Source organism: Gigantopelta aegis, chromosome 4 (genome assembly GCF_016097555.1).
Source record: "Gigantopelta aegis isolate Gae_Host chromosome 4, Gae_host_genome, whole genome shotgun sequence".
Taxonomy (NCBI): domain Eukaryota; kingdom Metazoa; phylum Mollusca; class Gastropoda; order Neomphalida; family Peltospiridae; genus Gigantopelta; species Gigantopelta aegis.
The window spans coordinates 65,718,613-65,737,561 of NC_054702.1; the positions used below are offsets into that span (position 1 = coordinate 65,718,613).

At 37.6% G+C, this 18,949-nt stretch overlaps 2 protein-coding genes across 4 annotated transcripts in view; both read left to right on the top strand.

The window, feature by feature from the left end:
- LOC121370945 (protein stum homolog) overlaps positions 1-1,825 on the top strand; it is a 119,161-nt gene extending 117,336 nt beyond the window's left edge. For both annotated transcript variants that reach the window (XM_041496498.1, XM_041496499.1), the window contains exon 3: positions 938-1,825. In XM_041496498.1, coding sequence (XP_041352432.1) covers positions 938-999 — 62 coding nt within the window. In that variant the 3' untranslated portion in view covers positions 1,000-1,825. The remainder of the gene's footprint in view (positions 1-937) is intronic.
- Positions 1,826-14,576: 12,751 nt separating this feature from the next.
- LOC121372186 (neuronal acetylcholine receptor subunit alpha-7-like) overlaps positions 14,577-18,949 on the top strand; it is a 39,471-nt gene continuing 35,098 nt past the window's right edge. For both annotated transcript variants that reach the window (XM_041498469.1, XM_041498470.1), the window contains exon 1: positions 14,577-15,000. In XM_041498469.1, coding sequence (XP_041354403.1) covers positions 14,844-15,000 — 157 coding nt within the window. In that variant the 5' untranslated portion in view covers positions 14,577-14,843. The remainder of the gene's footprint in view (positions 15,001-18,949) is intronic.

The following is an 18,949-nucleotide window of genomic DNA, read 5'->3' on the forward strand; positions in this document are numbered from 1 at the left end:
ATGAAATATATAGTAAAATTTGTGGAATGTTGACAACGTAATTTTTCTGGAATGAAAACAAAAGTCCCGGTAGACTTACTGTCCAACCAATGAAAAGACGTACATCCGGTACGACCCTCGTGATGCGTACCGTATTTGTACGACACCGCTATACGTTCACCAGGTGGGTGATAAATACGTTTTTACACTGGCGTAGGAAGCGTGGGGAGGGATAAGGGGGCATGTGCCCCCCCCCCAAACTTTGTGTGAGCAGCGATGTTTTTATATATATTTATACATATATTTAATATATATTTATTTTTCTATTGTTCGATTTGTTTCTTTAAAAAAATAAAATGTTGTACTGTATTACTGTATAGTTATGAACAAAACTATTTTAATAAAACAAAGAAAATAAAACACATCTCAATACATAAGCCATTTTACAATACTCATGTTTGTTTGTTTGATCGTTTCGTTGGTGCCAACGAGCGATTCACAGCAAGCCCGTATCCAGGATTTTGAGAGGGGGGGGGGGGGTGCCGTTTAGGCTTATGGTGAGGCACGAAGCGCCTAAGTTGCTGGGGGAGGGGGGGTCCGGGGCGTACTGAAAAAAGCCACCGGTGGGGGATGTCGACCGACTCCCCCACCCGACCCCCATGGGCTACGAGCCTGCACCGTTACCCTTTGTGTCAGAATATAAATCATAATTTGCCGTTATCCATTTACAATGTTCGTTTGATCTCTTTTATTCTTTTAGTGTCAACGAGCGATTCCCAGAATAAATTATTCAAAAATGACATTTGCGGGATCAAATATTCAATAACACCCGCAAATCTAAAAACTCCATATGGTTATCTCCTAATTGTAAACTGCCATGCTTGTCATATTTGATCAAAGTGGCATTTAGATCCAAACGTTGAATTTCATTCCATGTATTTTCTTGTTCTATTTTTAGTGCCAACAAGTGATTCCCAGAGGATTCCCTATTACGTCAGAAGACAGAGCAGCGTCGAATGACGGTAGGAGAACAGTGACTCTGACGTTAAACTCTTGCCATCCTGTAGTTCATCCAAAAATACCAATTAATCTATGGCTGATTAGTCACAACGCAGATGTCACTGACAAATACGACTATAAACTGCACGACGCCACAGCAGCAGCGCAAGAACGGATACTTATTGCATCATCGCCTTTGTGTGACGTCACATATTTTTAATGACGACCGTAATAATGATTGGTTGATCACTCGTGATTTTGCGGTTCCTTTTTTCCAGATAATACCTGTGTGGGATGTTGAATAATGTTTTTTTTAAAGTGTGCTTTGTTGTACTGCCAATGTTATTTTGTTTTGAAAAGCACATACATGTATATGTACAATTATTACATTCAGAACTGATTGTGCATGTGTACCTATATATTGTAACGGTTGCAGTTATTATCCCAGAGAAACATTAAACTATTTGTACATAGATAAATGTATATTAGCTTTGAGAACATTTATTAAATACTTGTCTTACAGTGTCGACTAGCTATTCCTAATCTATTGATATTTTTATATTAAAAGTTTCGTATGTAAGGAATTTAATATATGTTTCAATAGCTTTCATTTTGTTTACACCTTCAACTAAACTAGCCTGTAAAATTGGTTTGTTTCTTGTGTTTATTTAGATTGTGTATGTATATATAATATCTCACCAAGTGTAAGTAATATTTTGATATTCACACAATGTGCATATTGCACATATTTCACGCGTCTCAAAGTATGTCACGGCGGTTGACCAAAAGAACCTATTCAACGTTGTTCCATGGGCGTACATAGGATTTTGAAAAGGGGGGTTCCAATACATAGGATTTTGAAAAGGGGGGTTCCAAAATAGATTGCAGAGATATTGGGCATATATTTCTATGTTGAGTAAATATAATAATGTCAGATATCAATGTCAGATATATTAAATTATAAAAAAAGCGATTTCAGGGGAGGGGTTCGGTCGAACCCATCAACATCAACCTTATCTCACTGAGCCAAACTTCCTTATCGCGTCGGGGGACAGGGAGAAACTACTACAAAGTTAAAACTTGTTTTATTTAACGACTCCATTAGAGCACATCGATTAATTAATCACCGGCTATTGGATGTCACACATTTTGTAATTCTTATATGTAGTCATCAGAGGAAACCCGCTACATTTTTCCTAATGCAGCAAGGGATCTTTTATATGCATTTTCCAACACACAGGAAAGCCATAGTGATGTCATAGCCTACGATGGTTTTACGATTTCGTAACTCTAAGATAGTTTCATAAATATGGGCCCAGGCGCTTAGGAATGATAGCTGGAGTGTGGAGGGTCACAATTTCGGGGTGGGGTGGGGGATGGGGATGGGTGGGGGGGGGGTGGAGATCATTGTTTGTTATAGGGGGCACAAACCATATTTTTATCTTTATTTATATAGGACAGGACAAAAAACAACCCATACATTTTCATCAAGGAATGTAGGGCACTGGCTCTCCCGTCCCCAGATCCTACGGGCTTGATAATATATTGGAAAAAGAATATGGTCTGTCCGTTTTTGTAGGTAAATTCGGGTTTCTGGAAAAATGCAATTGTGTAAGGCTTTAGTTTCTATTAAACTGCTCAGTGGCGCCTCCTTCAAGTGGCACCCAAGGCGAGTGCCATACCTGCCATACCCTATGTACACCACTGATTAAGAAGCTTAACCGTCTGAAAGAGAACAAATTAACTCTTATTAAAACAAGCAACTGTTGCTAAACCTTACACAATTGCATTTTTCCAGAAACCCGAATTTACCTACAAAAAAGGGACATTCCCGAGTTTGCTGCATTGTAAGATGTTTCCGACTAATAAAATACTTCTACGATTAAACTTACATATTAAATATATTTTCTTGTTTAGAATATCAGTGTCTGTCTATTCAATGTGTTTTTGGTCGTTTTAATATTTGTAAGAAGCCGAAACTGGATTTTGTCTTCAAATAATTTCGTACGTACGAAAAAATAGTTTTTATGAAATAAAATGAAATTTAACCTAGTACAAATACTAGAACGATCAAAAACACGTTTAATATACAGCCACTAATATTTTATGCAAAAAAAATATATTTGATATGTAATTACAGTCGTCAAAAAGTCTCTGTTAGTCGATAACATCTTAAAAATTGCAACAAACTCAGGAATGTCCCTTTAAAGTCGAACGTTATCTAAAAGATGGGTGTCAGATGTTTGAACAGGGGCGCGATTTCGGTTCTTGCCATAGTCGCTATTTTCCGTTGATACCCCACTGTTCTTAATACATCGGACTGGTGAATATAAAAATTATTTGCATTTTAGGTCATCCGCCGTGACGTATGATGGACGCGATAATTAATGCTATTTTTAGCCGCATGTTGAAATATTTTTCGTAAATCATTAAAACAGTTATTACTATTCAGTTGAATTCCTCTTGGAATCCCGCGATACCATAAGTATTATTTTCCAATTTGGTACTGAACTGCAGGACTGTGAATTTGTATTTAATCTAGATAGGTGTCATCAGTCACTGATGCAGTCGGAGTGAGTGTTTTGACTTTTTAATTTTGACGAAGACATTAATTCAAGGAAATGGTTATATCTGGTACATATAGAATGGTATTTCGCGTTTTAATCGTACTTTTTGACTTCAGATGTGCACAGCTTAATGTAAGGTAAGCAAATGTTTTCATTAAAAGAATGAATGAATGTTTAACGACACTTCAGCACAAAAACATTACGGATATTGGTGTCTTAAAGGGAATGTGTGAATAAAGTATGATCAAATAAATACAAAATTACTATAGCTAGCAATATAAGACTACAAACAGCTGTCCGCAGAATATTACAAATCATCTTCATAAATCAAGGTTAATATTCGTTCCTCGTATTCAGCCTTGATACATGTCGTCAAGAAATCGTGCCACAAAATGCTTAAATTTCATTGGATGCGATGAGATCTGATTGCAACGAATCGCAACGCTCCTTATAGATTCCCTTGTTATTGTAAACAAAGATGGCAGCGTCAGCGTCCGTGGGAACGTGTCGTGTTTGTCACGATATGTTGAAAAAAAGGTTTCGGCGGTTAATTTTTGATATTGCTTTCAAGATTGTCACATGTTACCGATGCTGTGATTGGTCAGCGATGTCATCGTGTAAGGGACATAATCGGTGTTACAAAGTTTCTTCCAATAGAGGGCGCTAGTAGTGGATATCAGTAATCTTGACTACATGTATCAAGGCTGAATACGAGGAACGAATATTAGCCTTGATTTATGAAGATGATTACAAATAGGATATTTCTATGTTGAGACTGAAATTCCACATGACTATTACCAAACTCATGGCGCCATATGTGATTGATTATTTCATTTATTAAAAAGTTGAATTCACATACTTCTCCGTGTCTTAATGGCGGAAGTGGGTTTATTCTTTGAAACTTAACCTCTAACCTCTGACCTAGACACAACCAGACGACTTAGATATAAGCACGGTAATAAATTACCATCAGTACCATTAACATCATCATTTTTGTACAAGATTTTGTATTTAAAAGTATAATTTATAATTTATGCTATTGTCTTGTATCACAAGTATAGACCAGAAACATTAAATGTTGATATACCAATAAAGAAAAAAAATAGGAAAAGTCAAATTATATGAAGGGAAGGGAACTATATTAATGTGCCCATATCCGGAAGGTTCAGGCACGCCCACCTCGGACTTAGCCTTTGACATCGCCAGTGACCAATTCCGAGGCAGGAGAGAGTATATGAAAACATTTGTCAAAAGGGAAGCATAGTGTAAGGGAGAGTACTCGAGGTGATAAATGCAAGATGATAAAAGGCCAGTTAGTGTTTTGCGTGTTATATGGTCTGAGTTCCGGAAATGCCTTCTGGCGATGTCACAAATCAGGTCCGGGATGGGCGTGCCTGAACCTCTTTTGGATATGGGCACGTTATATTAGTTCCCATATCCCATATATGGTCTGAATTGCTAATTTAACCATTTCTAATTTACGCTTATTCAATATAAATGTTTGTATAATAAAATTATATAAGCTAGTGGCAAAATTACAGTGAAAATTCGAGTAACTACAATTACAAAATACGTTGTGGTGACATATATAATTACACAGATATACCCATACCCACGTGGTATTTTCATTTCATTACGGTCGATAAAAACATAAAGACATTTTTTTTCTCCTCCGGTGATAGCACTTTCAGTTTATCTCACTCTGATGCTGAAATAGAACTTCACATATTCCATTTGGAGTTGGTATGTCAATCGTGAATAAAAATACATAGACTTATTTTATATGCGATAGAGAAGTCTAATCTTAAATTTATTTTGTTCTAAAATCAATAAAATAATCTGGCTTAGTGTCAAAACCAATGTACTTGACTTGTATAACTTTCTACAGGAATAGCAACCTTGTTGGATTTTTTCAAATTGCAACCGTATAAGTTTAAAGCAGCTGGTAACATATTTAAATAACTCAGAATTTGAGTGATAAATATGGATGCATACAAATATCTCTTAAAGCGGTAAAAGGGAGAACATCACAACACGGAAATCATTCAGTTAATTTTTTTGGTGATACCGTTGTTTTGTATATTTTAGTGTTTTTTATACTTGGAATGAACAGAACCAATATTAAACCTTCGTGTAAATACGCCCATTTGTAAGATTGTTATGGATTATTTATTAAAACAAATTAGTAATCATTATGATTCCAACAGGTCATCCACTTGTGTCATGCATGTTTCCCTGGTCATGTGACCGATGTCACTTCCGGCCTGTGAAAAGTCTGTTAGACTGGCTCAGTGGCTAGCCTAGAAGAATCGATTCGCTCTGTGTAACTTAAACGTTTCCTGTGGGATGTATGTATGTTCATCCCGAAGGGTGTTTAAAACAGACCTTAATTATATATAGTGGCTATTAAATTATAATTTTGAGAATGTAACGTCCCCGTTATACCTTAGTAGTAGTATTTTTTGTTAGAAAGTAGAATTAGAATAAGATTTCGTTTTCTGAAGTAGATGTGTTAAATGTAATGGGGTTGAGGTTTGTTTTAGTTATTTTCTTATTTATAGACTGTCAATATTTTGCTGCCATTGTATGATGTTTCTGACTAATAAGGCCTTTTTAACGACTAAAATTACAGATTCAATAAATGTTCTTCTGTATAACATCAATGTCTTTATAACCGGTGTGTTTGTCATCGTCAGTAATGGTTGTAGTAACTTAAACGGTTTTTCTTTTTCCTTTTTTTTTATTTCCTGCTATATAGTTTTCGTACGTAAGAAATTATTGGGAGATAAAAGTTAAATTTAGTTTGGATAATTACAAACATTAGAACGACTAGAAATACATTGAATATATATATATATATATATATATATATATATATATATATATATATATATATATATATATATATATATATATATATATAGAGAGAGAGAGAGAGAGAGAGAGAGAGAGAGAGAGAGAGAGAGAGATATATATATATATATATATATATATATAGATAGATATATATAGATATGTGTGTGTGTGTGTGTGTATGTAAGTACGTATGCATGCATGCATACACACACACACACACACACACACACACACACACATACACACACACATACATACATACATACATACATACAAACATACATACATACATACATACATTTGCGGGCGATTCGGTGCCACAGTTTCGAGTCCCAGCAACGGCATGGGGCTATTTGTGAGGCCAGAAAGGATTTAATTATCCCCTGCGCCGGTGCGTTAATATCTATGTATGTAACAGTTAACCTCGACATACATACAATATATAGATATTCATACATCAATACATACTAGCCAGTGCCAGGTCTGCCCACTGTTTCATGCACGTAAGCGGGATCGACCGCGTAGATTGTAGGTCCCATGCATGTGGTTGAGTTAAAGAACATCCTTTCATGGATGCTTCGATAGCTCAGAGCGCATCGTGGTTAGTCTTGCAATTTGCGGGCGATTCGGTGCCACAGGTTCGAGTCCCATCAACGGCATGGGGATATTTGTGAGGCCAGAAACGATTTAATTATCCCCTGCGCCAGTGCGTTAATATCTATGTATGTAACAGTTAACCTCGACATACATACAATATATAGATATTCATACATCAATACATACTAGCCAGTGCCAGGTCTGCCCACTGTTTCATGCACGTAAGCGGGATCGACCGCGTAGATTGTAGGTCCCATGCATGTGGTTGAGTTAAAGAACGTGGTTAGTCTTGCAAACAAGAAAATGCACTGCATATGCAATAGTAGTCGTTAAAAAGTCTCTACTGGTCGAGAACATGTTATAATAACAGCAAACTCGAGACCGTCTCTCTAAATACGAGTGTTTAAATATGTATGTAGTGATGAAGCAAATGCATGATGGTATGGAACCTACGTTTTGTGAGATTAATTTGATAAATTTAAAGGGGTTCAGGGATTTCTTAGTTATTTTTATTTTAAATATCATTGTTTAAATATGTGTGTAATGGTGAAGTAAAATGAATGGTGGTATGTAACCTACACTCTGACACGTGTTTTCTCGTCGCTGAAAGCAGCTGGCTGGTGTTTTATTATTCATCAAGGCATCTTCCTATTCCTGTCATTGAAACGATGCTCAGAGCGTGTGTATATTTATACAAGTGTATTATGTGGTGTACATTTCATAAAGTTATCATTTGTCAAGTTTGTCGGAATATTTATGGAAATAAACCGATTAGCTAATAACTTAAATGTTTGTTTCGTTGAGGTTTTTTTAATGTTTTTGTTTGTTTGTTTTCTGTGGGGTGTTTTTTTGTGTGGTGTTTTATGTGTGTGTGTGAGGGGTGGGGGTGGGGTTGGGTTTTCTTTTTAGGGGGGGGGTAATATTTTTCATTTCATTTCACCTTATTTTCGTACTTATACCCAATTACGGTTCAAGTACGCTGTCCTGGGTACACACGTCAGCTATCTGGGCTGTCTGTCCAAGACAGTGGGTTAGTTGTTAGTTGTTAGTTTGTTAGTGGTTAGTGTAAGAGAAGAGGGTGTAGTGGCCTTACACTTTACCCATTGAGCCCTTAAGAACTCGCTCTGGGTTGGAGCCGGTACCGGGCTGCGAACCCTTCACCTACCAGCATGTAGTCTAATGGCTTAACCACTGCGCCACCAGTTTGAGAGCACTAGACACATGAATGGTATTATTGTTAATGTTGTATGTGAATGAAGACTTCACAGAGGAAAGCCAATTCTACAAGAACAACGGCTACTGTTGTGTTTGTTCTGGTTTTCTTAGCTCGGAAAGAACGAAAGACATGTTTTATTTGACGACGCACTCAACACATTTTATTTATGGTTATATGGCGTCAGACATATTATGGTTAAGGACCACATAGATATTGAGAGAGGAAACCCGCTGTCGCCATTTCATGGGCTACTCTTTCCGATTAGCAGCAAGGAATCTTTTATATGCTCCATCCCACAGACAGGGTAGTACATACCACGGCATTTGATATACCAGTCGTGGTACACTGGCTGGAACGAGAAATAACCCAATGGGCCCACCGACGGGGATCGATCTCACACCGACCGCGCATCGAGCGGACGCTGTACCACTGGGCTACGCCCTCCTCTCCCCCCCCCCCCCCCCCCCCCCCACACACACACACTTAGCTCGGTTACAATGTCACGATATTTCAATAACACTGATATCGGCAGCATGTTAAACTTAATGGTCTAGAGAATAATAAGTTTTGTTTTTTGTTCAACGACATCACTAGAGCACATTGATTTATTAACCATCGGCTATTGGATGTCAAACATTTGGTAATTTTGGCATATAGTCTTAGAGAGGAAACCCGCTACATTTTTCCATTAGTAGCAAGGGATCTTTTATATGCATCATCTCATAGACAGGATAGCACATACCACGGCCTTTGATAGTCTTGGAGAGGAAACCCGCTATATCTTTCCATTAGTAGCAAGGGATCTTTTATATGCATCTTTTCATAGACAAGTGAGCACATACCACGGTCTTTGATATACCAGTTGTGGTGCACTGGCTGGAACGAAAAATAGCCCAATGGACCCACGGATGAGGATCGATCCTAGACCGACAGCGCGTCAAGCGAGCGCTTTACCAATAATAAAGGACAGAAAACACCGCATTTGTCATATGTCATACTGATTCTGATACCCTGAAGACACGATAAGACAAGACAAGACGAGACAGACAGACAGGACAAAGCAAGAATATATTCTCTTAAAGGGACATTCCTGAGTTTGCTGCAATTTTTAAAATGTTATTGAATAACAGAGACTTTTTAACGATTGTAATTACATATCAAATATATTTTTCTGCATAAAATATTAGTGGCTGTATACTAAACGTGTTTCTGATCGTTCTAATATTTGTACTAGGTTAAATTTCATTTTATTTCCTAAAATATGTTGTTTTTGTTGCACATACGAAATTATTTGAAGACAAATTTCAGTTTCGGCTTCTTACAAATATTAAGATGACCAGAAACACATTAAATATACAGACACTGATTTTCTAAACAGTAAACTATATTTAATAAGTAAGTTTAATCGTAGAACTATTTTATTAGTCGGAAACATCTTACAATGCAACAAACTCGGGGATTAATCACACACATCCCAAAATTTATTAACTTGTCCTAAACTTCTTATGTTAACGTAATTTTATTGACAACCGGTGGCTAAACATCTTATTGTGCAGCAGGGCCTCGGAAATCGGAAATGTGGCAAAGGAAGGGAGAGAAGCACGTTTGAAGAAAATCGCATATTCAAGCAGATTTGTTGCTATTTTCATATATATATGGCTACGAAGCTATAATTCAGGTATAGTCCGAAATATCAATAACACGTGGAATATGACGACTATGTAGGTGGCGGAATAAATACTTTTACAGAATAACTGCCATTTATACTGGACACTGATTATGTAGCTTTAAGACAAAGTTCAGACTGGTGATGGTTTGAACAGCTGAAATGTAATGAAGTAAAATCATGATATAATTATAACGTACACACGCGAGCGGAGAAACGTCACTAGTCATCACGCCGTAAGAATGATAGCACTTTAGTGAAGCTACTAGGGAGGAAGCCATAATACCAGGGCCAACAGCTAACGTTTCTTCGGTTTGAGGGGTTGGGGGGAGGTGGGCGGTGGTCATAATATTAACAATGACTACAACCTGGAATTTTCCCAAAGAAGTTCATGAACGTTGAAGACTATCATTCATATTTAGTCTGTTGTAATATATATCTATACACTCAATTAGTTATTTTTCAAAGACGGAAGTTAATGGTGTCGCTGTGGCGGATCCAAGGGGGTAGGCAGGAGCCAGCCCCCTAAAGTTTGCTAGGTTTTTTTTAATTTTCGACATTGGAGAATCCGAGAAATCCCTTCGGGAACGTCTGCGACCATTGCCCCCCCCCCCCCCCCCCCCACCCCCCTAATGGATTTTCTGAATCCGCCACTGGGTCGGGTATATACTAACATAATTAGGATATGTATATACCCACCATTCGTCTCTGTAAGATACGACCATCGGATACTCCAGTACACCTGGTCCAAATCGTTCTTCGAAAGGATAGGTTGTTATTTTTTATGTTTTAAGAGAATGTTTTTTACCATTTCACGAGAAAGATTCATTATTTAAAATTCCTTGCCTTTTTGTTGTAAAATAACACTTGCGTCGGTGCGTTATAATTTATTACTTAATTAATTAAAATAAAAAGGAAGAAACTTAGTGAATTGGTGGTTTATCACTACAGACCAAAGAAGAACGTAAGGGTTGTTCTAAAAAATTGTTACATGACATTTGTTTGAGTCAAATCTTTTCTGTTCTTGTTTAATGTCAGCCTGCACGGATATAATATGCGTCTATGTGTGTATACGTGTTTGTCTGTTATATGCGTCAATAAAAATAAAGTTTGTTTTGTTTAACGACACCACTAGAGCACATTGATTTATTAATCATCGGCTATTGGATGCCAAACATATGGTCATTTTGACACAGTCATAGAGAGGAAACCTGCTACATGTTTCCAGTAGTAGCAAGGGATCTTTTATATGCACTATCCCACAGACAGGATAGCACATACCACGGCCTTCGATATATCAGTCGTGGTGCACTGGCTGGAAGGAGAAATGGTTATATGCGTCAAATAATACGTTATTATATTATACATACATACATACATACATACATACATACATACATACATATATATATATACATGTATATTAAATGTTAATGAAGAAACAAATGCAAACTATTCATATAGAAACCATTTATGTCTTTAAAATACAGTCAAATAATATGTTATTATATTATACATACATACACACACACATACACACACACACACATACACGCACGCACGCACACACGCACGCACACATGCTTATACACTTTTCATTTTATAGGCGAAATCTATATATTTGAGATTGTTTTGAATTTGTAATTACATAATATGGCTCATTTTGGTAACTTTCCAATGAAAAAACGAAAAACATTTAGCGTAGAAAATACAGTTTGCACCAAAGGTTCGTTGTAATTATTATATCGTAAGTTACGACACGTCCATAACAGTATGTCTGTCTTTTTATCTGTTTGTCTGTGTCTTTGTTTGTCTGTTTGTTTAATTATCTATTTTTCTGTCACAGAATCTCCAATTCTCTCCCCCTCCCTCTCTCTCCGCCCTCTCTCTGTTTCCATTTCTTAAAGTACGTTGTGATTGATTGCCTATATTAAATATTATATTATGAATTAAATTATTTCTTCTCCCACGACACTGTCTGCCTTTCTGTTTGTCTGTCTATCTATCTGAAACGCAATCTTCAACTGTGTGTGTGTGTGTGTGTGTGTGTGTGTGTATGTGTGTGTGTGTGTGTCTCGCTCTCTCTCGCTTTCGCCCTCTCTCTCTCTCTCTCTCTCTCTCTCTCTCTCTCTCTCTCTCTCTCTCTCTCTCTCTCTCTCTCTCTCTCGCTTTCGCCCTCTCTCTCTCTCTCTCTCTCTCTCTCTCTTCTCTCTCTCTCTCTCTCTCTCACTCTTTCTCTCTCCCACATTTCTCCTCTATTACACCGATGCAGAATTCAAATATCATTTGCATATTAAATACAAATTAGTTAACTACTAGTATATATTTGTTTTTGTTTTTCTGGCGCGTCCCTGCTGACACCTGTACACACCTGTTTACTAGTTTTATTTTCCAGGTACGACTCGACAGATACTAGCGTAGTATATTTGGGATTAGCAAGCAAGATGCAGATGCGTGGCAAAAAGGCAAAGAACCAAACGTTGCTTGGTACATTTGATTTATAGTTTAGGAGTTAACAACAGACTATGGAAAGTTCAACGTTTTCAATGGTATGCTCGCTAAACTGTATCCAGTTTCAGATGATATTAACGAGATTGTAGCTGGAATCCCAGCCGATGTGGGTTTTAATCATCGGGAGCTCACGACCATGGTCTGGCGTAGTTTTGTCCACTATGTAAACAATAAGAAGCATGTTTGTAAATACGTTTTTCATTTTATATGCGAAACCTATATATTTGATATTGTTTTGGATTAAGTAATATGGCTCGTGTTGTTGATCTTGCAGTGGAAAACAGGAAACAAATACTCATTCATTCTTAAAATAAGGTACTTCGCCTTAAAATAATTTGAGCAATATTTCATCAGTATTTCCATCATTCTACCCTCAAAATTAGTTGTAATCCATGTAAAAATGCATAGTGATTCGTTTGCAACCGTATATAGCTGTTTGGTAATAAAGACAATATGAATAAATGTTGTTACTCAGATTCGGGTATTTTTATTAAATTCGGGCAAAAACTAGCCTGCCCCCCCCCCCCCCCCCCCTCCCCCTCCCACCTCTCCCTGTACTAAAAACGTCTCTATTTCCCCTTCCTTCCGAATTGCCTTCTGGATTAACATTTTAAATGATAGGCAGCCCCAGGGAATTCCTGGTTGTTAAAATAAACTGGTTTAGCTTTTTCATAATTGAAAATAAATAATGGAACCACACACACACACCCCACCCCAACACACATACACACAAACAACAACCATCCACAAAAGGAATTACCAAAAGATTTGGCGCCTATACCCACGCGCTATAAAAGTGGCAGTCCAATTACATATGGAGTTGGAAACATATCGTGGGCAAGATCAACTCTCCTCTGTAAATAAAACGCCTGACAGTGAGTTATGACTGTCTGTCTGTCTGTCTGGCTGTCTGTCTGTCTCTCTCTCTGTCTCTCTCTCTCTCTCTCTCTCTCTCTCTCTCTCTCTCTCTCTCTCTCTCTCTCTCTCTCTCTCTCTCTCTCTCTCTCTCTCTCCAAAATTCGAAATCTTCACTGAAATAATGATCTATACAATGGTTCACAAAAAGCCAGAATTCGCTCCAAAGTACTAAAATGTACACATAAAAAAATGGCCACATACTATTACGGTTCATAATGTATTAAAAATATTTAAAGATGATGATATTTGAACAATAACAATGTAATCAAAACATTAATATACCATAAACAAAGGTTTACCAAAATAAAGCAACATATGTGTATACGTTTGTTCTGCGCGTAAAACATACCACCGAGAAAACAAATATCGTGGTTTGTACCACTATTATTTCTATTACGTATGTAAACACAAGAGGAAAGCTATGTCCCCGGCCATCAGGTAACATCAATGGACACTCGGACGCAAATCAATGCCAGCTGGCAGCATCAACTCTTGTATTTTGTGTTATTTATCGACATCAATACATCTCGCATTAGCAATATATCGCGCATTTAGCAATAGTTAAATTTTTTGCATTTAAACTACTACTACTGCTGCTGCTACTACTGCTGCTACTACTACTACTACTACTACTACTACTACTACTACTACTACTACTACTACTACTACTACTACTACTACTACTACTACTCACTACTACTACCACTACTACTACAGTGGGCCCACGGTCTAGTATGTTCTAGCTGCAATGCTGGTACTAAATAATATATATATATATATATATATATATATATATACCGTTACACCTTTTGTTACAACTTAAAGTTTCACGCTATGAGCGATCATCAGGTAACGTGTATATTTGCTGTTGTATCCCGATACGACAGGGCAGTTACACGTTATCTGATGATCGCTCATAGCGTGAAACTTTAAATAGTAACAAAAGGTATAACGGTATATATATTTATACTGGCTCCCCAAGAGGTAGAGCACTATACCAGCCACACCAGGAGGAATATTGTATTGTGTGTGTATATATATATATATATATATATATTATGAGCGAAGACAACATCATTAGGATACAATATTGCGACAAAAATAGAGCCTGATTCTCTACATCCGCCTCTTTAAAGAAATTATGACAGTAATACAGTATTTCTACACCTATTTCATCTGTCCATGCGTTTCTTTTCTTCGGGAGTATAAACAAAAGTAAAACGACTGCAGTATGCATCAACCGTTTTGGTTATCGGACACATTCTAATTGGAGAATGGCCATTGCCACGTGGGGAAAAATGTGTGTGAGAGAGAGAGAGGAGAGAGAGGAGAGAGAGAGAGAAATTGTCTGCTGATTGAATGGGTATTAAAGCTCTAATATAGAGTGTTACTTAACTAGGACGGCCGAGGGAGTTCATTTCAGACGAGTTGCGGTTTGTGAGATCACTTGCGTGGAAACACGACGATTTCGTAATCCACTTAATGTGGATTATTTGCTGTTGTATCCCGATACCAACTTTAAATACAATACTTTATGTTTGCCAAAAATCATTGCCTGAAAGACGAGAAGAGCATTTCTTGTTGTGATTACAACTCAGTGACGCTAGTTTGGTATGCACTGAAGATGCGTCCAAATGTCTCCGGGGATTTATCTGTTCGTGTAATCGTTCTCCTTGTCTTAATTTTACAAGGTAAGAAACATCGATTTTCGTTAAGTATACAAATGCCAAAATCTCGACGTTAGTAAACTGATATGTTTTATAATGTATGGGAAACGGAATGAGCGATTTCCATTGGCATTTTCACATGTTTTGGAATGTACCTTTTACGACTTTGATTTATACAACTTCTGAAGTTCGTAAATTAATTTGTTTTAGAATATATGGGAAACGGACGTAACAATTTCCATTGGCATCTTCACATGTTCACTACGACTGGTATACCATAGGCCGTGGTATGTACTGTCCTGTGCGCGATGGTGCATGTGAAAGATCGCTTGCTACTTAAAAATTAGAGTGGCTTTCCTTTCTAGGATTATATGTGAACATTACCAAATGTTTGACATCCAATAGTCGATGATTAATAATTCAATGTGCTCAAGTGGTGCTGTTAAACAAAATAATCGAATTAAAGGGACATACCCTAGTTTTAACACACAAAGGTATATTTTAGACTATTATAGTCGTTTTTCATAACTGAAATTATACTTTACTTAAATTTTATGGTTTAGATTATGAGTTTCCGTACATTCGAAGTGTTGTTGTTAATCCTGGTGTTTTTAATATCACAAAAGGCATTTCTGATATTTTTTAAAAACGCACGTGCGTCCGAGAAGTAACAGTTATGGAGTCACGTTTTAGTCTATTTTTAGAAGGTATTTCACCAAGTAAGGTTTTGATTGGTGGACATGAGCTCCAACTGGCTGGTGTTAGATCCACATGTAATAGTGGAGCTAATTTTAATTAGATTGCGAAATGATTCAGGTGAATTACGAAGTATGCCGGAAGCCAATTTCACTGCAGGGATATAAAATTTTAATGTTGAACTTTCGTTTAAAGACGGAAAAACCCCGTGATGGTATAGCCATAAAATCTATTTATTCTAGTACACAACCCAGAGTTTATTACTGCACTTTTATCCCCGTTTTTTTTTTTTAATGTTGATATAGCCCAACAAGCTCGCCTATTGCTTAAGCGGCAATCTAAATGAATTAGAGCTCGGCTATATGAACCACGACCGTAAGAGTCAAGGACTGCGTATATAACCTTAATGCAAATTGGTTACGATTATTATTTAATCCCGTTGCCATAGAAATAAATCAATGATCGGCCATACAGTGTTAAACTAACTATCATTATGTTAAACACCAGTAATTTAAAATGTACAAACGTCTCAAAATTTGTTTTCATACAATTTAAAAACACCACCCATTAAAATAAACAATATGGTGGTATATTTAGGACTCGCACATTTTTTCTTACTTTTAAAAATACTAAACTTCAACTTGTATCTCGAAATCTGGACTTCTTTTATCAAGTGCTTAACTTATTATCTTAAAATGTCAGCATATTATCTCAAGGTTTTGATTATAATGTCAAGCTCTCGACCTTTTATCATGACTATATGCCACTGAATGTACGTACGCATTGACAAAACATACATATAGCATTCGACAATATAATTTGAAAACTCAAGATAATATGTTCAGCCGTCAACATCAATGTAATAAGTGGAGATCTCAACATAAGGTCCACTTTCCATTTACATTATCGTCCATTTTCATATCTACATTTTCGTAATTTTACGTCATCAAAGTACATTTAAGTGACAAGTAACATCGATCAACCTTTTTTTCTGCGCATGCTGACTGCACACTCAACTTATTACCCCGAACTCTCGACTAATTATCTTGAGCGCATTACTGATTATCTTAAGTGCTCAACATTATTTCAAATGGGACACTGGTTGGGATTCATTCCTATAACAAAAGAACCTCAGGAGAGCACTCTACTGACATCTAGATCCCACTTCCTCGAAGTAATAAGTAGGAATCAAGATAATAAGTCGAGAGTTCGAGATATTTAAAGTAAGAAAAATATTACTTTTGTGTCCTAAATATACCACTGTAGTTATTGGTAGTCCGTTCTATATATATATATATATATATATATATATATATATATATAACTACTCAAAAGAAGTTAAGGGTCAAAAATATTTGTGCAAATGAAAATAAGCTAATATGCTAAAATTGTGACGACTAATGACAAATTATTTATTTGATGTCTCAAGAACAGAAAGTACAAAACAAAAAAACTTTGCTTTGAAACTAGTTTACTACCCAGATGGAGAAAGTCATGCACCCCCAAAAATGATGTTCACACATGTAGTAGAAGCGTCAGTAACTGGTGTAGCCACCATTAGCATTCACACATTCTTGACAACGTTGGCGCATGCTGTTAACCAGGCGTTGCAAATAACGTTGAGGGATCGCTTGCCATTCTGCAACTAATTGCTGAGCCAGTTGCTGGAGGTTGACGGCAAGGACGTGATGTGATCGAACTCGCCGCCCTACTTCATCCCACGCATTCTCAGTGGGTGACAAGTCTGGTGAATATGCAGGCCATCCATGTGCTGAACGTTCTGCTGCTGCAGGAAGTCGGTCACCACCCTGGCACGATGAGGTCTTGCGTTGTCGTCCTGGAACCAAGCTCCTGGTCCAATCCGCTGCAGAAGTGGAATTACAAAAGGTTGAACAATCTCGTTGAGATAACGCTGACCAGTCAAATTTCCATTAATGATGTACAGAGGGGTTCTGTGATTCATGGATATGCCCTCCCACACCATTACACTTCCTCCTCCAAATGGTAGATGTTAAACAACGTTAACATCAGCAAATCTTTCTCCTTGACGACGGTAAACACGAGCCCGGCCATCATTGAACTGGAGCAAGTACCGTGACTCATCTGTGAATAATGTCTCTGCCCATTGCCCACGGTTCCACCGGATATGACGTCTGCACCAATCAAGGCGAGCCCTTCTGTGACGGGCAAGTAGCTGTAGTCGGACTACAGGACGCCGACATCGCAAACCTTGGTCTCGCAGACAATTCCTAATGGTCTGGTCAGACACATTGTTGCCTGTAGCAGCTCTGGGTTGATCACGAAGACGCCGTGGGGTCACAAAACGCTGTTGCAACGCCGTTATCATCAGGAAACGGTCTTCCCGTGCTGTTGTTGATCGTGGTCTTCCAGAACGGGAGCGATTCTGAATAGAATTAGTCGTCCTGAACCTCTGCCAGAGTCTACCGATAACACTTTGGCTTACATTTAGACGGTGAGCCACAGATCTTTGAGTGTGTCCATCTTGTAGCCAGCCAATGGCCCTTCCCCTGTCATTCAAACTGAGTTGTCGTCGAACCATCTTCAAATTTAAAGTGATGATAAAAGGAAAATGCTCATCCCTTTTATTGCTAAAATTGGCATGCATTGAATTACACTCATGCTAAGCATGTGCAAATAGTGCACGAGGTGTCACAGTGGGTGTATCGAAGCAGGTTGTCAGTTTAGTCTGACTATGTTTTTGCTTCAAATCCATGAAAAGGAAATCTGGGTTAACTTAAAAAGTTTCTAAAGATAAGGGCAATGATTGCATGCCCCTTAATAATGTGGTGTCTTTAGTCCACATGACAACACAAAGGTTAATAGTCTAACCCTATCTGGCCTAAAAAAAACATACTTCCAAAAATGATCAAAAAGTTCCTTTGACCCTTATATATATATATATACATACATGCATGCATGCACGCACGCACGCACGCACGCACGCACGCACGCACGCACGCACGCACGCACGCACGCACGCACGCACGCATATTGGTTATAGGCCATGGAATGTGCTTTCTTGTCTGTGGGAAAGTGCAATATATAAAAGATGGTATGTGTTTTCCTGTCTGTGGTAAAGTGTCTATATAAAAGATACCTTGCTGCATTAGAAAAAAAGGTACCGGGTTTCCTCTGTTGACTACGTGTCAGAATTACCACGTTTGACAACCAATCTGCTCTAATGGTGTCGTTAAACAAAAAACAAAAACAAACATGTATCCCACCAGACCGACCTCGCATTAAATGCGTTAAAACA